The sequence below is a fragment of the Opisthorchis viverrini genome (genome assembly GCF_000715545.1).
Source record: "Opisthorchis viverrini unplaced genomic scaffold opera_v5_126, whole genome shotgun sequence".
NCBI lineage: Eukaryota > Metazoa > Platyhelminthes > Trematoda > Opisthorchiida > Opisthorchiidae > Opisthorchis > Opisthorchis viverrini.
The window spans coordinates 430,900-454,460 of NW_008751787.1; the positions used below are offsets into that span (position 1 = coordinate 430,900).

The 23,561-nt window shown below is 46.2% G+C and overlaps 1 protein-coding gene across 1 annotated transcript in view; it reads right to left on the bottom strand.

The window, feature by feature from the left end:
* The window catches only part of T265_14007 (hypothetical protein), a gene marked incomplete at both ends in the record, with an annotated part of 34,365 nt that extends 11,934 nt beyond the window's left edge, over positions 1-22,431 (bottom strand). Inside the window, 6 exons of the mRNA XM_009171619.1 lie at positions 1,915-2,002; positions 5,748-5,892; positions 11,921-12,004; positions 12,041-12,327; positions 15,368-15,962; positions 22,366-22,431. Of these exons, the coding sequence (XP_009169883.1) occupies positions 1,915-2,002; positions 5,748-5,892; positions 11,921-12,004; positions 12,041-12,327; positions 15,368-15,962; positions 22,366-22,420 (1,254 nt within the window). The remainder of the gene's footprint in view (positions 1-1,914; positions 2,003-5,747; positions 5,893-11,920; positions 12,005-12,040; positions 12,328-15,367; positions 15,963-22,365) is intronic.
* Positions 22,432-23,561: the final 1,130 nt, after the last annotated feature.

Sequence of the window (23,561 nt, forward strand, 5' to 3'; positions counted from 1 at the left end):
TGCTCGTAGTGCGGGGTCTCGCTGCTCTTGGTTTGGCTGCTCCCCTTTGGCCTTCCTGGCATGGTTGTACCTTGTGGAACGAAGTTCCAGCCAGTGTAGCCCACGGGATCATTGCAGCACACAAGCCCGACCACCACGTCAAGGTGGCAGCTTTAGGTCGGGTCTGACAAAGGCATAGAGTATGGAAAATGAACGGAGCATACAACACATAACAAAAGGCCTTAACTACAGTGGCGTGTGTCGTCTGCTGTGTTGGGGTGTCAAAGACCGACCAAGTCGTAGGTGTTAACACGGCAACGTTGTACATACTCTGTTGTTCCTAATCAGTAACCCTGTGCTGAGCGGAAGCGGTCATGAGGTGAACGGTGTATGACCTGGCAAATGAAAACCATAAACCGTGGACCTTGTCGGGTCGACAACTGCCGCCTCCTGGATGGGGACCCCGGGATTTAACTCACCAATGGTTGATGACAGTGGTAGAAATGGCCCAATCGAGAAGTCAACAGCGCTACTGGATCAAAGACATCGCCTTATATGAGCAGCCACCCAGTTCCTGAACTAACCCACTATGTCATCGCCTCCAAGGCTTGGCGAATACCGACTTCGAATAGGCAGACACCGGTGTCAATTGGCTTCTCATACACTGTGCTTTCCAGTTTTTCCCGGACCTTATGTGTCTAAGAATGACTTCGTCTCCATACTAAATTTGACGTGTGGATTCATATCATTCACATAGTTGTGAAACTTACTGACCTTGTCACGTTTAATCACAACGAAAGTGTCATCTACATAACGCCAGAATGTACTGGGTAGGTGTGTTGTCCAGTCAAAAACTACCGCTTGTTTACGGAGCGGAAGTCGGTTGTTTCCTAAAAGCGAATTATTCGGTAAACAAACGTCGCACTCCTCGGAACATGCATACATATCCTGATTTATCGTACTGTTATATAAAATCGATATCGATTAGTAAAAAACTGACTTCATTTAAGAATCACTCCAAACATGGTTGCAGCTCTTCTCCTGGGCTTGAGTGTCTTCAAGGTCATGTTGCCGATATTTCGCAACCTAAGCTTTGCTTGCCTCCCCAACATTTGTGTTTCAAGTGAAGCTTTACCATCTAGTATTAGGAAAAATGGGCACCTGAGGTCTATTTTGAATTTTAAAAAATGATTTCTTATATTTCATCCTCAATTAACTGATCTCCGTATTTGGTCTGCACATGGTTGCAGCAGTTTGGTGGCAAAATGGTATCTAGGTTAGTAACCAGTCAGTATTTGAGCAGCGGACTCGTATAACACTATTTTAGTCAGGAGACTCTTCCAGTTGGGTAACAAACTATTCCACGGTTGCTAAATCTTCAACCGTTAATTCGCCCTTTAAGTTGGACGAGAAGCACGGGGACCTGTGACCACACACCATGTCATTTGGGCTGATCCCAAACCGTGTTGGTTTGCGATTATCAGAAGCAGTCATCGACACAAGTAGCTTAGATCTGAATTGCACTTAAACCCAGCCACCTTCCCTCTCCCAACTACATTGTCTTAGCACTCACAACCCCACACAGTGCAGCGAAATCTACCAGTGGTGCCCAAAGTGCATTATCAGTTGAAGCTTCTTGAGGTGGAAGATAAGGGAACCAAACCCGACTGAAGATAATTTGAAACTCCCCCAACCCATCAAACACAAGATGTAGGCAACCACACTAACTGACAACTCTTTACTTGACATTCAATACTCATCTGGGGTGATAATCTGAAGTGCTTTTACTGATTGGTTCTCTGTCTGCCTTAAGACCTGGCCAACTTGGTGATCCGCTCACTGGGCCTGATGAAGCTTTTGTGTCAAAAGCGAAACGTTGCCCAGTTAAAAAATCCCGATGATGAGGACAGACGAAAACATCTGAGCCAAACTTACCGCAGCCCGAATGGCAAGTCCGCGAGAACCGGGGGGCAGCTGGTAGCATCTACGATCGCCAAATGCTGGGGCCGAGTCCGCCGCATCACTATAAAGAAAATGTCAACAGATGAATACTTATCGGCATCCCGAATGGTGAATAGGCTCGAGTGCTTCCAGAAACAGTATTGTGAAGTAATACGCAGGTCTGTTACCGAAATTGCGATGACGGTGACACAAATGATGAACTTTGATGATTGACACGGTCATTCTCACCGCGGCCTGTATCAACAACTGTAATGCATGGTAGACAGAAGATTCGACAACGGACTGCTTGGTGGCTGGAATGGCTTCAGGAGCACTCGAGAACACACCGTCCAAATGCCATCATTCACGAACAGACGATGAAAGCAAAGTCACAGTACACGTCAGACCAAGTAAGCGGTTTCAATCAGAGAAGTGTAAGACAGACTGCTTCTGGCAAGTGTGCGTGTGTGTAACGAGTAAAGAACAAGCTCATTTGCCTAGGTCTTCAGGGCTGGACGTCAACATTTACGATAGCTGAACAGATAAGTTATCGCCGGCCATATAATTACCATTTACTTGATAAAAGCCGTGTGAAAAGAGGAAAATAATGGGATGGATGTAGCAGTATGCTACTAACAGGTATTCCAAGTTCCGAGCATCTCTAAACTCTCGGAACTCAGAAGACCTGCAGGGAGATTGAAAGCAAGAACTCTTGTGTGTCCGGAGGCAAGTAGATCTAGATAACCGAAAATCATGTCGATTGGACCGATGTGTCGCGAGCCGGTTAAGCAGTGAACGAAGGCAGGTCCCGCTTGGTCAGACCAGCCAAACGGGATCAGGTATTTATACCTTGGCACTTCTCGCCCTCTCACGAAGATTCTAGGGTGAGTTTGTGGAAAATTCAGTGATAACCCTATAAACACAGTTGTGATCATTTCCCTTTGTTTCCATAAAAAGCTGTCTCAAGCTTCCGTGTCTTTTGATATACCACAGTGCGGGGAACAAGAAGTAGGGACCGACATGGGAGTTGCGATTTCACAGCAGTAATTAACAGTGACATCGATTAACAGCCATTGACGCTTTTTTCCGGTTCAAGGTTGATTGCCTATCTCCCTAGAATACTTTCAATTACCCAGACAAAACAGCACTCATTCAGGTAAATGTCGACATCGTATGCGTAAAATATGATGAAGCAACAAAAGTGAATACTTTTTCAACTACCTCGTTGGTACATCGTTCTGTCGCTGCGGTGCGGATTCTCAAAAGCGACCAGAGGTCTCGGAGATGTGCACATTGGACTTAGATGCCACACCTCAGTCAAAGCCCACGTCAATATCAAGACACGTAAAAGAAATTCACGGGCTACTAAGTTTGGATCACAGAGGGTGTGGCCAATGTCCACATATTGATGAGCACGGTATTAACCTTTCTGAATACGAATTGTGCCCCAACGGACAATACAACTTTATCGATTCACCCAAACACGCTTGTGCCGCCATGTTCTTTACTCTCTTCGACAATGAGGACAATGTCTCATCTCCAAACGACGCTAGTAAGAGATTCACTTGAATCTCATGTTTGTAGTATTCTTCAACTGATTATGCTACATACAAGCCACCTGTTTCAATCACGGTGAAATTCAGAATACTAAAATGTTCTCCTTGAGATACAACATGGCATTTGCGTAGCAGATCAGCCGAAGAATATTGTAAATGAGAGACTGGACAGAGTCTCCCGTTAACGCCATCAAAGTTCGCAAATGAATACCTAACTCCATAGGCGTCCCATTGGATGTTTAAGCATGGCAATTCAAGGTCTGACCTACCTGAAGAGAATGAGAAAAAGTGAAACGGGTAGCAGGATATTCGGGAGTTCTCATTCACCTCACAAGCAGCGTCATAACAAGGAACGCATATCCAAAGTCCACAGGGCTTACCCCAACAATCCATATTGTTGTATCTAACCATAAATATGTTGTAACTAACTGCTGTTCCCGCTCCAGTGTCTCAGTTTTATTGGGAACAAGCGAGTGAAGAATTTACGAGGGGCCTCACGCTATTTTAAGGGCACTTATGATATTGATCCAGGCTGTCCGATAGGCGTTCGGTGAACACCTATCATCATAGACCGTGCTTCTATGAAATGCCTCAACACTTATGACAGTCGGTCGTGCTTCTGTGGCGTGCCTGAACACTCGTCGGTCGTTGCTGAATTGATTGATTGGTTAGTTGACTGCCCTGGATGCTTGCCGGCTACCTCATTGAGATTTTTGTGAAGTTTGAGGGGTTCGGTAGGCTTCGAGCATTCTTGGATTATTTTCAGGAACCTGACCTTCCTGAGCATTCTAGCAGAATGTCCATCTTGTGGAGTAGCTTTAAAAGAACTCCACACTCGCTGGTGGATATTCTCTTGATAGTTTCGCCCAAGGACAAGAATGTTTCATACTAAGTCCTCACACCTTTTCCCCTCCAACCCCTCCTTTTTTCCCCGTTGTAATATGCCAGTTGGGCACTAGCATTTACTACTGGTGTGTTGATTTCGGCTACCATTATTTTCCTACAAGAACCCGCTCAATAAAATTAGTGAACGGTGCATAAATAACTTGCGATGTTCGATGACGCCATGATTACTCAAGTTCAAACAGAAGAACCAAAACAGCAGTGTTAAGAGGAAACCGAAGCTCGATGTTCTCTTGAGATGTAACGAGTTCAGGCTCCAAATGTGACGAAGAGATTCTGGAATGGAATGGGCTCACCCAGTCCAACTAGCTTTTGCTTACTTTAGAGGTCACTGATGGGATAACTTGTGAGCCAAAGATACGTTGTTCAAAACTGTTATCCGGGGTTTGAAACATGTGGATTTTTGCTGTACCTCCTTCTAGACTATGCGGTCCCTGGACTTTCTTTGGGAGCGAAGTAACTCCTAGAAGAACAAAACCACAGACCCTCCAGCGAAGTCTAGAACGGCTCCTCCAGAAACGAAAAATTCTCCATCGATCTGGCCGTGGAGTATCCTTCGGAGTGGTTCTTCTGTCTGGGTAGGTTTCATTTAGATAATCCAGAGCCTTCATTGTTAGGTAACATCGTATGCCATATACGGTAGACATTAAGGTGACCTAAGTTCCAAAGAAAATTTCAGAGCGACGTAACGTCGTATAGTTCGAAGCCAGACAGAATACGTATTCGTCCAATTAACGGGGGGATTAGTCAGTTCCTCGGTTTCGTTACGCAAACTTTTTATCGGACAGCTCCCATGCAACTTGACAGAAGCACGAAAGCAAGGATACTGCCTGGTTGCCCAAGCTTCGAAAGAAGCAGAAACTTGAGATCTAACCTTGTGCAACCTCCAACTGCATGAGCAAGTATGCGTGTCAGCCAAAGAAATACGCATTCTCACAATCAAGATGATCGTTCGACCGTGGAATTCTTTCGGTAAATTCGACGGAAGCTGAGGGCTGAAATACTGCCAGATTACCCAAGTCTAGATAAAAGAAGTCGAAAAGCCAGGGTTTGGTTCGAACCATAAATATTCCGGTTAGCAGTTTCGCGCTGAACTATTTCGAGATTAGCAGGAACGTGAAACAGTTGGCGCGACCAGCTAAGCATAGAACAGAAAGATTTGGGGAGACCTAAGAAATGTAGTTCAGTCCTTTTCCTTGAGACGTTTTTCAGGGCTAAACAGAGCGACCTTAACAAGCCGAATTCTCAAATTCCAGAAACTCGTGCGTACGACTATGGTTTCTGTTTCACAAATCCTAAATCCCGTTTCCCAGATGAAAATAAAACCGGAGGGAATTAACGGTCATCACAAATGAATGAATCACAAACCGGAAGGGACCGTAGAAGGATGATGCAAATTTGGCCGAGTATGACATCACAGCCACCTTTTCAGACAAACCGACGGACCGAATCGCCTCCTTGATTGCCTTGACACGGCCGTCCATCATGTCAGACGGAGCGACGATATCAGCTCCTGAAACAACAAAAAGCGTACTGGTCGCATTCAGTGTTGAAAAGGAACGGTCAAAAGCGGGTTGAACAGGTTACTCCTGGTTGGAGTAATATGAATTTCAGCAAAGTCCGAACCTCGTCCTGTAAGGCCAAATCAACTTGTGTTGAATAGCTCAGATAAATGTTTCGTACGTGATGGCAGTCATCAACACCGATATAATTCTAACGGATATTCGAAACCGCAAGTTTAAATGACCGACCACCAAAGTGATTAGCTTAGGCGATTTGACCAGAAGAAACGTCATAAACCACACGAGTACTCTTCTGAGAACTCTTCAGTCGACATCGGATCACGTACTAGGAACCATAAGATTGAAGGTTAGGTGGAGCTGGGATTTTGTTTCCATAGGAGTCAATCATCCCACTAGTCCGCCACCTGTCGCTGACTGGTGGTCACCAACTTCTGTATACAGTATCTTCGAAATTCCCAACAAAACAGCTTTGCAGTAATTCAAAAGACTGTATGACAAGATCCAATATGGAATTTTTAAATTCTCCTTACTATTTATGAAACAAACCAAACTGACGTCAACACCGTCACGTTCGAACGGCGGTTCTGCAAATATATATGTCTCAATCCACTCACCTTCAAATCAGTCGATTTGTTTCTGGAAATTGACCAAATGTGAAATATACAAACCAAATAGGTGAACCGCACAGTTACAACACTATACTATATGCTATACTATATACTATACTACACTATATTCTATATGCGACCACCAACCCACCGCTACGCACTACTACGCTCCACAATAACGCACTGATGATGTCACCTCGATTGGTGATGAAACGTTTGCAATCAAATTGCCCAGCTCAGCGAACAAGCCAACGACCACCATCTACGCTAACTGAGCTACCGACATTTTCCTCTATAGAATACTAAATCTGTCGAGCAATGAGGTCTTATTGAGTCTCCAGTCAAGATAAAGCTCCTTATTTTGTCAGTCTTGTGGTCATTACCACCTAGCCTCCCAACACTCAACCACATCTGATGGTTTCGAAACGAGATGTGCCAACTTCTATGCTGCCAACGTACCGTGATTTTGGGTGACGCACACACAGTATTGTGGTTGAAGTTGGGTGTGTGCGCGTACAGTATCATGAATGTACGAATAAATTTATGTTAAAAGACTCATTGAATCCAACAGCTTAAAGAGTTATCATCCGGTGATTCGGCCGCCATACTGTAAAACGGATCGGCAGTGGATTACAAATGTTATACCAACAATGTCTGGACGGAGTATACTGCTCAGAATGATGATGAAAACTCTTGTGTACTAACAATTTGTTGATCACCGGCTGAGTAAAATGTGACGGTTTATTGGTTATTTCAATCCAGTAATTGTCTCCCAGTTGTTTCTCAAGAGATCGTCGCATTTCTCGTCACAGAGTCAGGAATAATGATATCATCGCGGTGTAAAAGGACTTAGAGATAGTGACCTGGGTTAATTTTTTTAAGCCTATGAGTATCACTGCCAACCTATGTTAAAACGTACAATTCAACTCTAAGCGGATACTTTGAATTTTAGATGATGACGTGTTGACTGTAGCAAATCGTATCTGAAGAAACCTCTGAACGATTAAACGCTGGTCGACTAGTACGACCGGGTTTGCTCGTAGCTACCAGGCTAAGCACTTCACTCGAACATATGAACCGATTAGAACATATCAAAGTCTATCAAAAGTATGTCCTGCTTCCAACCGACAGCTTTCTACGACAAAGTTGTCCTCAAGTGTCACCTCGTGAAAAGTGCCGGTACCTTGTAATCACTGGTATTCTGCTGGACCAAGGAATACGGCTCACATAGAAAAAGATTCCAAAAGTACCACACAGATTTGCATTCTACTCGAATCTAGAAAAATATTTGAGGTCACTGTTATGCGTTTAGTACGCATACTTTGGCATAAGTGTAACGTATATTATTAGTCAAAAGGCGCATTCTTCGTAAAGAAAGTGCTGCCGGTTTCGCGACATAACCTTAGCGATGGAAGAGTTGAACAGAAAAGCTGGTTTCACGTAATTATTCGTTTTGGTGTTTAGTGGTTAGAGCGCGAATTTACTGACCGGAAGGTCTGTGGTTCAAACTCGAGAGGTATTTCGACTTCTCCTGTCTAGGCTTGGGGAACCTGGCGGTATCCCAGCCCTCATGCTTCCTTCGGGTGGCACGGCAGCTAGGTACAAAAACGGTGTTATAGCTGGAGAATAATTATTATTTATTATTATATTCAGTTGCTTCTAAAAAGTGACACTATGTGAGGCACATCTCTCTGGGTTTTGATTTTACAGAAGTATTACGCCACTGAACATCTGGTTCCGATTCCCCAACGGATTCGTGCACATAAAACGCGCAATACTATTTTATTCACTGTTAGTGGGCTTGCTTGCGTGTTGTGCACAGAAGTAACTACTTCCTATCCGAAAACACATAATACGGACCAGTGACTGATAGTTACAGTAGATCAGACATTTGCATGGACAAGTTTACCTTCTCCCGCACAAAATACGCCAAACAAACAGTAATCTGTGTTGCTGGTTTACCGCACTTCGTCAACCAAAGGCTGTCATAACTGAGCGCACAAACCCAAGAGTGGAGTCTCCATCAAGCAGGATTGCGAGGGGAAGCTGTATTGAAGACAACACACTGGATGAATGCGCGTAAATGAGTGAGCGACTGGGCTATGTCTGGCAATGTATCCAATCAGTGATGTGACGTCTCCGGCTTCCCATCCAGGAGACAGAAGTGACTAGCGCAGCTGAATTTAATTGTAATGGATTATCTAAGTCACTGCCAAGTCATTGTTTGACCTCGCCTGGGTTGTTTCCACCCTTCGAGGGTTTGTGTAAAGGGGCACTTGAAGAAAGTCGGTCGACTGGCATACTGAAGGTGTGACCAAGCCAGTGCAACTCATGGAGTGTGGTCAGCACATCTACCGTTGGCGAGTTATTACTTTTGAACACCGCAGGATATTACTGACACGATGTTCCCACCAGACTCGGACAATGCTCCTATGACCAAAAACTGAAAGTTTTCTTAACGTCCTTGGTTTATAGTGTCAGCTGTCTGATCTACATAACGTTAAAGTGTGCCACAGCGTTGTAATCTCGACCCCCTGAGAGAAAGACTTCACATCTGTGCTACAGATGATGCATGTGGACAAAAGTCCTTCTAGACGTCTCCATTCAAATGGAAAAGAAATCTTTAGCTTGATCACCCGGACTGATACAGTTACCCACGTAGAGCGATTTGTCCTCAGAATCAGTTGGCTAATCCGCAATCATGAGGTTCGTGTCTGAACTTATCCAACCTTGCGGCATCACTCTACTGTTTGTGGGTATGAAACGCATACCAAACCGTGAGACGGAATTGTTTATTTAATATTGTTTGCACAACGATATCATCATCTGTGTTGTCTGCGTACTCGCTATTTGTCGGCGAACACCCTACGAACATTTTGAGTCCAGGGGATTTAATGTTTGGAGTGAGTCTTCCATAGTCGAATGGATGAAGTTGAAAAGAAAAGAGGAAAAAGACAGCCTCGCCTCACACCACTGGATAGAGTAAATTCAGAAAATTCGTTCAGTTGTAACACTCGTTCGGTGCTTAGCTGCCATGCCACCCAAATGAAGCGCGAGGGCTGGGATACTGCCAGGTTGCCCAAGCCTAGACAGGGGAAGTCGAGAGGCAAAGGTCGGGTTCGAACCATCGGCCTTCGGTCAGTAAATCCGCGTTCTAACTACTGAGCCACATCGCCCAACTGAGAGAATAACTTACTGTGGACCTTCACGCGTCCACGGGAGTTGGCGCACAACGCTTCAAGGGGGGTCAAGAAACTGTGGGAGAAACCTATGTTCAATGAATACTGCTATAGCATTACCCGAGTTAGTAAAAACGACCATTGTTGGTTGCCAGGAGTTTCGCCCTTTCAGAACATGTTGGAATATGCATTTCCGGCAGGACTGAACCCACTCCGGTTTTCATGACACCGCCTCTGTGTTCAAAACTGCTGTCTACTGGGACAAAAACAGGCACTGGTTGTCATTTGAAGTGGAAATGAGCGTGACTGAGCAGGATAACAAAGCAGTGCAAAGAAGACCGTTCAGTAGAATATAATCCTTCATCCGGAGGACCCAGTGCAACTTCCACTCAATCAGTCACAAACTCTCACAAACTAGTGGACAAGCGTAGAGCAATAGGTGAAAGAGTTCATCCTTAGTGCTTCAGGGTGAATTACCAAACTTGAATCTTGTGTACGTGTTCCGGAGACATGGCACACATCAACTGTAGGACAGTATGAGGTCCGGGAAAAGCACTACCTGCTCGGCAACTTGACGTACAGTAAGAAAGTCGACAGTTGTTGGGTGCAGTTATCAAAGTGATTCATTAGTTATTGCTAGTGGTCAGTGGATTGAGTAGAGAACGTTGACCAGATAAGTGATAAGCGAATGATCCAAATATGTTTGCCTATAGGGGCACTGGGAAAGAACGTTGCTGGAAAAACTACAGGTAAATGATACTTGCCAGATTGTCCAGGCCGAAAGGTAGGGTTTCTGTGAGGTAACCCTCCTTGAGTTTACAACTCAAAAGTCTGGCAGCGGACACTAGAGGTTTTGGTGGGTCCCTATCCAGAGACGACTAATGGCCTAAACTACTCCGCGCTGGCTTAGATAGAAGGCGCAGGCAACATGATATAGATATCTCGCTTGTGATGTTTCCGCACACAGCAGAGGCGTTTGAAGCAGCGTCAGATTCATCGCAAGGTCTGTGTTTCAAAACTACTGCATTATCATCACCTGTTCTAAACCGTCCTTCCTCGGAACAGGGCAGCATCGCTGCTTCTAACAGTTATGTACACGCTTGTGGCCCCGGAGATACACCTCACTTCCTTCGCACTCCTAGCGCAGACTCCAGCGCGCACTCCCCCAGATCATTTCGTAATACGATTAACCGTATTACGGGGTTTCACTGTCTTCGCATGCCTGCTCTCTTTTAGCCTCCTGGCATGGTATTATCTTGTGGAACGAAATTTGATGCCATCTAGCCGACACCACCTAAAGCCGGCCACCTCATCAACGTGGGTCGGCTGAGTAAGCCGATCGGCCATGGGCAACTAACTCATGAACAATGTAACAGTTGTAAACAAAAATTACGATAAGCTGACCGAAACGTTATCGGAGTGAATACGAAAATTTAGCACCCAAATTCACTACTTGTCAGCCCACACAAACTGAAGAACCTTCGGAAGTGCCAGTTTTTCCCTTACTTAAGGTGTGAGACTCCGGATAGATCTGAGCAGGTTTTGCGAATTCTATGCGGTCTTAAGTAAACACGAAACGACTTTTTCAGGTGGAGCTTCAAAACACAGTTCACTCATGACTAATTTTCACATACGTACAAATTCCCCAAACGAATGACAACGCTTTTACAAGCTTGAGGAGATCAAAGCGCACATTTCATCATGGTTGGTGTGACATGTATGTCAAACCCTAAAATGCTGCTCACATGATTTGACAGTTGGGAACTTTAATTAATATTCTAACCACCCAACTGTCGAATCAAATAAATCTCGCCAAAGCTGACACATCCGCAGTGCCTGCTTTAAGCATTCTTATAAAAGAGAACTACTGACGCACCACGAGCACACGTAAGGGATCGAGATAGCTCAGTAGTTAACGCGCGAACTTACTGACGGGAAGGTCCGTAGTTCGAATCCAACCTCGGTATGTCGAGTGCTCCCGTCTAGACTTGAACAGCCTGGCAGTCTCAACACTCATGCTTTCTTCGGGTGGCATGACAGCTAAGCACCGGAAAGTTGCTACGCTGGAACGACCACAGAGAGGAAAAAATGCCTAGCTTTCCCGCAACTCAATTGAATGAAAAAAGGCATTTGATTGGCATGCCGCTAAAGTAGTGCGTCCCAAGGGTGTGTTCGGGTAAAATGAGGCTTAATGGACATCGAATTCACTTGCGAGAGAAAGGTAAACCAACCTGCCTTGGCGTACGCGCACGCTACTTGGGCCAGACGATCCACACTCGAACCCGGATCAATCGATCCGTCTTCAAACAAAATTCCTGCGGGAGACATATAGAAAAGAGTGCATAACTCACCACAATGCCCATGGTCTGTGTAGGCGCACAGACAAACGTCACATATGACCACGAGTGATGGAAACTCTTGCTTCAACAACCGAACAGCTGAAATCACTGGACCCGATTGTGAGTCCCCCATGGATCCAACAGAATCTTTGTCCTCTGACCGCACTGCTGCGCCGAACAACAGTACAGCAGAAAGTTTTCGTTTGATTAGTGGTCCTAAATATTCACGTAGCCGATTCACACCAACTCTTTTTTGGTCCAATAGACTCGGTATCAGTTCGTACGCGTCAGGATTTGCGCTATAAAAACATCATGAGGTAAAGTGAACGCACACCTGATGAACACGGGAAACACGAGGTTTTGTGGAGTTAGTTGACTATCTGTCATGTGCCATTGCCTCAACAGACAGGAAGAGAACCCAGAATGCAATGGGTTCGAGTACATTATGCTGACAGGTGGGTGTTGTGAAGGCTTAGGATGATGACGATAATGTGTCCGGCAAAGGTGGCTACAAAGGAGAGTTAAACAAGAGTCGATTATGGGAGCACTAGGATAACCGCCAAAAAGTCAAAACCTCAACAAGTAGGTGTGGGAGGACATGGACTTATCAAAGACCTTTACTGACTTGAAATGAATGTAACAAGATGCCGATGTGATCCGCTGCCAAGCTGATAGTAGGCTGAATACCACCCGATATCTATTGACTGCATCTTTGGACATCAAAACAGAACAAAGATGATGCTCAAAAGCAAAATATACCTACCCGGAAGGTGTGGGCTTCAAATTTTGACCGCAGCACGGACTTCGTTTAAAGTGATTCGTGCGCCCATTAGGGGCGATCTAGAGCTAACGACGATGGCACGTGCTTGCACTGGAACCATGCTGACATACTTCATGCGTTTAGCAAAATGGTGCAACAGTCGATTCCGCCCATCCACGCTTGTTCTTAGACGAGTAAAATGTTAGTTACCTCGGATTGTTTTGTTCTCGGACTTCTAGCACTTGTAAACTGCTTTTTTTCATGTTCAGTATCATCTTCTTTTTTACCATCATTATCAGTCACATCGCTGTACAAAAGCGTTTTACGGAAATACAACCTCTACCGCCCGCTGTTTGGCTCCAACGTGACTTTGAGACTTTTGCTGAGTGACTGTTGTTGTGACCGCCGGTTGGCTATATTTGACCGCTGCTAACACTAAACGTGAACGAACATTTCAGCTACAAACACTGGACCAATATATTCACGCTTGTGGAATAATATTTCGATCACCGGAGATCTGGGATACCAGGAAGATAGAACTATTCTTGATGTGGTGGTTCAACGGAATACGGGACTACGGAATCTCCTATTTTGAACTGTGAGTCAAGATTTACTTGGATTTTTCTCCTTAAGACTTTGTATCTGGCTTACATTAGTAATTTGCTCTGTTCACTAGAGACTCCATAGGGCCGTTAACCACTACACCACTATTATAAGAATTGTGGGTTCCCGTTCCTGTCCCTCAAGAACGCGAATGGCTTGTTTCTGTATCTGAACAACACATTTCTCTTTTTCCGGGAGAGGTCCGGAATGGTGGCTTGTTTTCGTATGTTGCATTGGCGGATTTCTGATTTACAGCGGTCGCGCATTTTACGAAATGCCAACTCATCTTCCGTGTCTCCTGATGTCAACTTTCTAGAAAATACTTGGGACCTCTTTCAAGAAGACGCCGAATTCTTTTAGGCAGCCTGCGGCTCATCCGACTGAATGCTGTTTTTTGGGACGAACATCGCGTCACCCTCGTGAACTTTCCGGACAATCGTCCTATACAAGTCTTCCACCGAAGCCGGTCCAAGGTTAACTTGTTCAAGAAAGATGCGCATTACTGAAAAGTCTACACGGCATAAGTTTCAAATGCAAGTTTGAGGTCCTTGGACTTTACCGTGGTGTGGCGGTTTGTGTACCTCGGCGACCCATTGAGCTATACTGGGGAGTGTCCGCACGATGCTCACAGAGTCTCTCATACCAGGTTGGTCCATGGGTAGAGGTCCGACGAACACAGTCTCCTGGCCCTCCAGGTTGGGGGTTGGAACATGTATGGCGACGTGTTCCGTAAAAAAAGGTAGTGTACTTGCATTTCCAGCCGAACACCGCTGCCTTGCGGTTAGGCTTTTGAGCCAAAGGCTTTGGATGAGGACCCTAATCATCCTCCTGTCTAAGTGTGGGCGCCCTGGCAGTATCCCAGCCCTCGTACAACCATGACATACACAATTGTTCGGGATTTCTGGCACAATAGCAGATAAAATCAAAGGTCAGCACACAGTGGCCGCTATGTCCTAGTGGAGCGTTAATTATCACTTGATCGACAAAGCGTCTTTCGTTGGTGATGACCAAATCCGGGAGGGATGGTAGTCGGCCTGCGCGGTATCTGGTGGGTGCAACGTCATGTTGAGTCCAAGCGCTCTGTTGAACGACTTCGGTCAGCGCCGATGCAAAGTCTGCTTGATTCGACGCGTTGGAGCTTCATCCAAGAGTCCTTGGGATCGTTGAAGTCACCTACCATCAGGAGATGAGTGAAGTGGTAGTTAGATGAGAGCTGGTCAAGGGTTTCCATGAGGAATCGGTCGTCTTCCGCAGGACTCGAGGGGCAACGGTAGACCACGCCGAGAAGGAGGGAATTGGATCCGCGCAGCGGGACTTGAATCAACAGTGCATTGCAAAAGGTGTATGAGTGGCATCAGAGAAGACAGTGGATTGAACATCTTTGTAATGTCAAACTTCTGCACCGGTGCCCTATTCGGGCATGATTTCCTGAAGCTGCACGGTAAGATAGAAATTTCATCGGGCAAGGATCGCGATGTGCTCTCCATCAACAGCCTAACTGCGGTAAAAATGTAATAGCCATCACTTTTCGCTAACTTATCTCCAGGTTCCAAGCCTATCGCCACAAATCACGGCGACATCGGGACGATGAATCGATTCATGTTGAAGGATACGGATTCACGGATTGATACACAGGATCGAGGCTTTTGCCCAAGTTTCCCGGGTCGCTTTTGTTCTTGTCGGTCAGTGGCTGTCTTTCACCTGGAAGGCACAAGTGAAAAAACGGTGTAGCACTGCTCTTTATGTTCTCAGCGCGGGGCAGTATGCTCGCCAGCGCGAGGATTCGCATAAATAAATGTCTAATAGTGCTTTAAATTGGGTTCGAGAAGGAGCGTGTACAACCGTCGGAGGAAGGTCATTCCACGCAGCTACTACCCGAAATGAAAAAGTTTTGTCTAATGAATGTGTGTGCCCTGAGCTTGAAGATTTTCTTACTATGTCCCCGCCGGGTGTTTGCTGGGTCAACGGTAAAAAACCTGTTTGCCAAGCTTTGTTCAAACAGGGCGTAGGTAAGAATTAGGTCCCTTCGGAGGCGACGGTACTCCAGGGGAAAGAGATCAAGCGTCGCGAGACGCGTTTCGTAGTCCACGGACTTGAGGCCGGCAACCATTCTCGTGGCGGCCCGCTGGACACGCTCAATGAGGGTAACGTCTTTCGTACGTCCTGAGTAGACAACTTGGTTGGCGTACTCCAGGAGCGGTCTGACGTAGGCCCCATAGAGTATTTGGAAGTCCATGCGAGTAATACGGGAGAAGGTACGTCGGATCATCCGTAAAACGGCGAATGCCTTTTGGGCCGATTTCTCATGGTGTGGTGCGAAGGACAAGTTTGAGGAGACCCAGATGCCTAAATCTTTTTTGGCATCTATCTTCATGATGTTTTCTGGTCCCTTTTCACCATGCATAACAAAGGCATTCGCTGAATCCCCTCCAAACGATACATGGACGCACTTTTCATCATTCAGAGGAAGGTGCCAGTCCAACGACCACTGCTTGGCAGCGTCTACATCCATTTGGAGGGCGCTGGCATTGGAACTCCAGGATTTCAAGTCGGACCAAATGAAGGCACGCCCTGATTGGTCAGGATGCCTGCCAATGTGGAGCGAGAGTCTTCAACTCGACGCTTCTTGCCCCATTACAACAGCTGGCGGCAACCCGAGCACACGATGTCAATTTCAGCACAGCAACTCCAAGTAATTCCACGAAAGCAACGCAATCAGCTCGAAGGGGCTCAAATTAGGCTTGTTGCATCTCCGATGCACAGAATGTCGACGAATACGACAAAAACGAATGGACATCCGTCCGTTTCCGCAGCTGCTGCTGCCAGCTCCATGCCTGAATTCATTTTGGACGCTAAATATAGACGGACTTTTGAAAGTTGGTTGACGAAGTATGAGGACATGTTTCAAACCGGCTTTGCTCAGTTTGATGATGCATGTGAATTTCAACTGTAGCTGTGGAAACCGGGGGCAGCTGAACACGATCGGCTCGCAAATTTCATACTCCACAAACTCCCTTGTGACCTTGGTCTCGCGGACACTGTCAATATCCTGACCTAAAGTTCCTTGTTCAATATTCGTTATCAGTGTTTCAAGATTACCAAAAGGGATACTGAAGATTGCATCACCTACCCTGGCGTGTCCAACAGAGATAGCGAGAACTCTCAGCTCAGTACCATTCGTTGCCACTTTTAATGAAACAAATGCAGATGGCCAAAATACCTTCATGGGAACACCACAACCTGACGATTTTGTGGCCGCCACAACTGCAGCCAAGCTCGAGACCATAGAGAGCATAGGCGATGCAGCGACTAATCAGCTTCTGGCGTCCAGCGCCAGAGAACCTCTCACTTTAGTCCGTTTTAGCAAATCCTGCTATCAAGTGTTTCAAATTACCAAAAGGGATACTGAAGATTGCATCACCTACGCTGGCGTGTCCAACAGAGATAGCGAGAACTCTCAGCTCAGTACCATTCGTTGCCACTTTTAATGAAACAAATGCAGATGGCCAAAATACATTCATGGGAACACCACAACCTGACGATTTTGTGGCCGCCACAACTGCAGCCAAGCTCGAGACCATAGAGAGCATAGGCGATGCAGCGACTAATCAGCTTCTGGCGTCCAGCGCCAGAGAACCTCTCACTTTAGTCCGTTTTAGCAAATCCTGCCAGCAGAATGCACCGTTATGCCTGTGGTCCGAGCTGCTCAGCCTACAACCCTAAGTTTATGCGGGTCGTTTCACTGCCATGCGGAAAGTCAGTAGAGGGAGACTGGCGGAAGTTGCGCAACAACACTCACACAGAGATTAGATACTGATTCGAAAACCTCGGGAATGGTCCCCACGGTGGACGCAGGGTCTAATACTACTTCAAGCACGAGTCACAAATAAGATCATACGAACGGCCAAATCAAGGGATCCAACTTCAGGCAATTTGGCGCTCAATAAGGAAACCACGCCGCATGGAATTTGGACAGCCGTAACATAGCTCAAAAGTGGAGGGTACCGAATCCCTAATCGCCATGCTCGCAGCCACATAGACGGACAGACGTTCGGCGGCCTCCAGAGAAGTCGTCAAAGGTGAGTTCCAGGCAGTGGTCGGTTGGACATCCGCCTCAATCAGAAGGCGTCCGGAGGTCAGCCATCCCAAGTAACCGAAAATTACTTCATTTAGACGGGTGTGTCACGTGCAGGATACAAAACAAATGAAGGCACGCCCTGATTGGTCAGGATGCCAGCCAATATGGAGCGAGAATCTTCAGCTCGACGCTTCTTGCTCCATTACGGAAATTCTAGCACGACCTTATGGAAGGTTCTGCGTTTACCCTATAAATGCAGTTGTGATAACACCCCTTTGTCTCCATAAAGGGCTGTCTGAATTTACCGTGCCTTTTCAAGACGCCACAGTGGGTGGGACAGGGAGTCAAGGATTAACACAGAGCTGCACGACCATTCAGTGAGTCACAACACTACATAACTTGGATCTCAGAGTCCGACAAACATTTTATAACATTGGAAGTTTGTGATGACCTGTTTCATTTTCGTCGCCTGCCATTTGGTGTCGAAAAGCTCCCAGCATGTTTTCAGCGAATCTTTTGCAATATCATCATATCCGAAAAACTGAAAGGGATGTGTTCCAAAATATGCTATTCGTCCTTCTGTAGTAATACCCAAGGGATTACCGATAAGCGTTAGATCAGATTCCCATTTGGCGGTGGACATAAGAGTAAGGTGACAGATAACGAAACCGGCACCGGAGGACTCAGCCAACCTAGTACATATATAGTGGTACCCATAAACGTGGCAAACGCAACCACGTTGTCGACGTTCTGTTGCGCAAAATGCGCGTTTATGGGGAGCTGGAGAATTACGTTACCCTCTGTCATTCAGGAAGAACCCATATCTTTCGTTTTTCACGTTGAGAATCTCCTCTACTATATCAATGACACCAAGCGGGTTATTTCAGCCTGCAAAGTGTTTGCCGAGCTGAAGCCGAGATTCTGAAAATCCTACGGTAATCCCATTAAATCAGCACAAACGTCGGGGCGCTCAGTTTTGGATTTTAAGAGTCCCTTTTCATTTATTATACGCGACCGCTATATGCTCACGATGTGTGTCGAGTTCTTTAGATTCCTATGGCATGCGCGTGCATAGTTATAACATTAGCAACTGTGATTAACTGCCCCAAACAAATTCTCCATTTACTCAACCCGCCAGGCCGTATCCATTCCCACAGAGGTTCATCGTTCACGTTGTCAGGTGCCGAAAACCTTATGAAGAAAGGTTCCATTATATGTCATACGTCGGCTTGTAATCCACAGTGTAAAAGTCGGGTTAAGCGTTTCAACGGTACCCTCTGGAAAATAATAGGTGTGGTGTTGAGAACACACAATCTGCCGCCATCAGTCGGTACTTTCTGATGTTCCACACATCTCACAGTCACGGTTATGCACGAACAATTGTTTGAATCGGATCTCATTTACGTCTGGTTTTACCACCCCTGATTTAGTCCCGTCTCAGTAAGGTAATAGGTCATCCAATTACCTATCGCTTGTAGAGGAATTTAACTCTCTGAACTTTAACCCACACTGTGCATATATTGCCCATTGAAAACGAAGGGTAGAAACCGTATCTCTTCTCTGTCCAGCTCCAGTGGTTTAGGATACAATTGGTGACGTTCTCAGTCCGAATGAATCCAATATAGACACAACACCAGGCATGACCGAAACAGCCGGATGTTAGCAAGATAGCCTTTAAGCATCTGAACCTGATTTGAAATCATCCTCCAAAGACCAACCGAGTTGTCATGAAATTCTGGAATGTGTTTATCCTCTCAGTTTGAAAAGCTGACTAACCTGACTCAGTACATCATTCTCTGTATAAGCTATCTCATACGTGTCAATCCAAACGATGCCGGGGCGAAAACCAGGGTTGTTGTCTGCCTTAATCCAGTCCCTGGTTGGTACAAGTGGACATGCGTTCTGGAAGGGAAGAAACACACAAACTTTTCGTAACATCCTTAATTTCATCCCGTCATGTCAAATTCTGTACGCTTCTTGGTTTCGCCACCCCAATATGGGAAAAATAAAGCAGCACTTCCCACAATAAGCGGGGATTCGGTATGCGTAGCAGATGGCCAGTCACATAAGCCTTTAGTGCTGGATGTAATTTAAGGTAATCATGTTCTGCTACTCTTGATAACCTCATTGAGAATCTGCTAGTCTCGGCCGATTCTAGCTATCCTCCCTCAAATTAGGTGACCTTGGACCTGATAATGCTCCAGCTCTCCTGACTGACGTAATTGCAGCGCTCCATATTTGTGCGTCGTTTTAGTTTATCATACTGCCGTCAAAACTAATGAGACTGACGATATACCCGGTGCTCCACAGACTCCACTGTCGTTCTCTAATTTCTTATTCGCATTTTCAAAGACAGCACGTTTTGCACCATAGCTTTACACTTTGTAGGCGCGTAGCAAATGTCGAAGGCGAGAACGGCCTTCGGTGGCCTTTCTACCAATCACGGATTCACGGACTGGTGCACAGGATCGGAGATCTCGCGCATGCTTCTTGTGTCATCCTTGTGCTTGTCGTTCGCGTGAAAGGCGTAGGCAAAAATAAGGTGCGGAACCACTCTTTTAGTTCTCAGCGCAGGGCAGTAATCCTGCCGGCGCAAGCGCTCGGGTTAGAAAGCGCCTAGTACTTCAAAGTGGGTAGTAGACACAGCGTGAGCTACCGTCGAAGGAAGGTTATTTCAGGCAGTACCAAAGCGAAATGAGAAAACATTTTGCCTGATGAAGGTGTGCGCTTTGAGCTTGAACCGTGTGTGTTGTTAACATCGCGGAAGTTGCTGGCCGGATGTTGCTTGCAATGCCGTTGCAGTACGAACGAATTCGTCAGCCCTAAGCTCTAAGCCTACAAGAGGTGAGTCACCGATGGATGGGGAGAGCCGGAAGGAAAACTATGTGAAAGAGAAAGAAGGTAGGCGTAAACAGCAACCCAATCCCGCTCATCTGTCCGAATTTATGCAGCGACCAAGGCGTCCACCCACAGCAACACGCGACCGTCGATGTGGCATGAGTCCATTTGAATATGCGCAATTCATGCTTGCACGCGGGCTGAAACACCGCCATGGCGACCATGGCTATACTGCAGAATGATTAGTGTCCTTAACCAAGGCGTTTGGCTCAAACGATGGACTGCAAGGCAGCGGTGTCTGGCGGGAACTGCAAGTACATTACCACTTTAACGCAACTCATCACCGAAGAGGTTTCAGCCCAAAACCTGGAAGTCCAGGATACTCTGTACATCGAACCTCTAAATATTGACTAATCTGGCAAAAGACCCTGCGAGTGTCGTGGGATCACTCTCCAGTATAGTTTGGTGGGTCGCCGAGGTGCGCGAACCGTCACACACCTGCACTTGTCCAGTCTTTTCTTGGCGGAAGGTGTGTTAAACCACAGTTAGATGGCGAATGCTGTACAAGTTGATATTCTCTGATGAAGTAAGGATATATTTAAGGGGGGATTGATCCATAAAATCTTTATCCATCATCGTAATGACTTATGGTTAATTCCCATCATGCACAAGGGCCTTTGCTGAGTCTCCTCTGAATGACATATGAATGTGGAGGTGCCTGTTAAGCAACCACTGCTTTGCAGCTTCGACATCCATTTGCGGGGCGCTGGCGTTGAAACTTCAAGATTTCAAGTAATCCATGGAAGTGGACATGGACTAGAAGGAACGTCTTGAAGGCCGTTTACGCAGTGCTGAAATAGAAGCGATCACAAAATGGAGCCCTAAGAAACTCCAACGTAGACCGGTGCCAGAGAAACGTAAGCCGATCCTACTTCCACTGAAAATGTTTTATTTGTTAGGACCGCCTTGGTCCAACGTGGAGTCTTCCCTTGAATCCCTGAGGATCGAGTCTGTGGAGCGGCGGGACTTGTGAGACTCGACTGAAGGCTTCTGGGAAGTCGAACTGGTGGTCCCTGATATGGGTCATTCGTCCTTGGCCTGAGTTAAACTCTCTCTATATATGCGCATTTTTGTGACGCAAAAAAGTTTGTGAGGGATCCATGTATCTCAAGGGATATCAAGTTATTTGAAATGAAGTGACTTAAGATGGCCTGCTTTATGGCGCCTTCCGTCATCTTATGAGGCACACAAAATTTCAAGGTCAGGTGTTGTAGAAACGTTTTTTGATTATAGCCCACCCATAGGTCTTTAACCATTTTTATACTAGGTAACTGTTTTTCACCAGGTATCCCTGATTATCTGCGGCCACAGTGTTAAACAGGTCTCCCTTCCTCAGTAGGCTTAATAGGTGTCAGTCCCCAACGCGTTTAGCCTTCTCCTGCATAGTGGCCCCTGACGACGTGCCGCCATTTGCCCACCAATTCAGTTTTTCCTGAATATCACCTTTTCCACCAAATGGTTTTTCGCTTCTGACCGGAAACGCCACTCATCTCAAAAGTAACACTACTATTTCTCAACCTACTTTGAAGTATTTCATTATGACACCACTCCCGTCTTCCTCTAAGCGGTTGCCAGACCCCGAATCCCCATCAACTATCTCCACAGTATATCCAAAGAGGCGGCTCGCAGCCAGAAGACCCAGCTCCCCAACCCCACATCCATCGAGGCCGGAAAAAACTGTACCACAGACAACCACAGATTGTTCAGTAGTCCTAACCGACATATCTTTGCTTCCGCAGCCTGGCCGCACTCAACCCTCACAACTACCAGTAGAATCTCAGGTCCTGAAAGACCTGGAAAATCTCATGATCCGTCTACACAATATGGAAATTGAAACGTCTTCTATGCGAGCCATACAATCGATTGCACGTCTCTTAAATCCTGATGCAACATGTGATCCTACAAACTTAGAAAAAGCGTCTATTCTAATTGACACGATTGCGTCAGAGATTTGTCAACGCATCAAATGTAGGCACCAGGTCCTAGTATTCAACGCACCTGATCGAACTCCGTTTGAGCACACCAAAACTGCCATCTTGACAGCATGTGGCATGCTGGATACCATGTGTACAGTTCGGTGGCTTCGAAAGTCGAAACCATCCATGTGCTGCCCGATAACAATTCAATTCCGGGGTGAAAAAGATGCTGCGCGTCTGCTAACAGCCCGAACTCTTCTCTCATCTACCAAAAAATTCCATACCTTGAAACCTAAAGCTGCTGGTACAAGAATGCAAAGACAACTTACCAAAAAGCCACCAGAACCTGTTGCATCTCCACCCACCAGTACTTGCGCTGACCAGTGCCACAATGCCACACAAAGCTGTCTGTTGGACCCAGCTCCTGTACCCCGCGCTCATGACCATGCGCCCTCCACTCCTATCTCTGAGCATCCACAAACATTATCTCCGACCTCCACCACGCCAACGAGATCGACTGCTGATTTAGGAGATATGGTAAATAATCAGCCCACACATGAGGCTGTGGAGGAGAATGATAGCACAGCTTCTTACTCTAGACCTCCTGACCTAATGACACTTCGTTTCTCCCCACTAAAGCGCTTCCTTGGACTCAAGCACCTGCTGTCCAAGCCTCGAACCGTAACCTCGGTCTCCGATACTCCTGTACTTTTAGCTTTTCCCACCAGGTACATTTCCAGGTTGCATGAGCACGCAGGCTCAGCTCTCTAATACTGCGATCCTGCCACCTTCCAGATACAATGGTAGCAATCTTTAAGCTATGCGTACGATCAATCATCGAATTCTGTCCCGCATTCTTCTCCCTTTACACCCAATGTTCCAGACTCGCATTTGAAAGTGTCCAACGCTCATTTACAAAAAATCCTGCAACCCTCGTAAAAACCTACGCCACTACTTCTTTCTAGTTCATTACGCTCGCATCTGGAACAGCCTTCCTGAACAACTGCAAAGCAAAGCACATCACTTTACTTTTTCTCAGTCTGTAGACAAATTCCTTACCTGTGAAACTGCTGCCGCCCTAATTAATACTCAAATGCCCTCTGACCACCTCTACGAATCAGGTCCAGTGCGCATTTGAGTTTAGCGACGTTACAGTTAGTGGTCAAGTAAAGGATTCTGCTATCACCTCCTCCTACCCTCTCGACCCGCCTCAAGCTAATAAAGAAATTAAGTGCAAACTTGACCGAAACATGCAGCGTTACTGGCCTGGTTGTATTT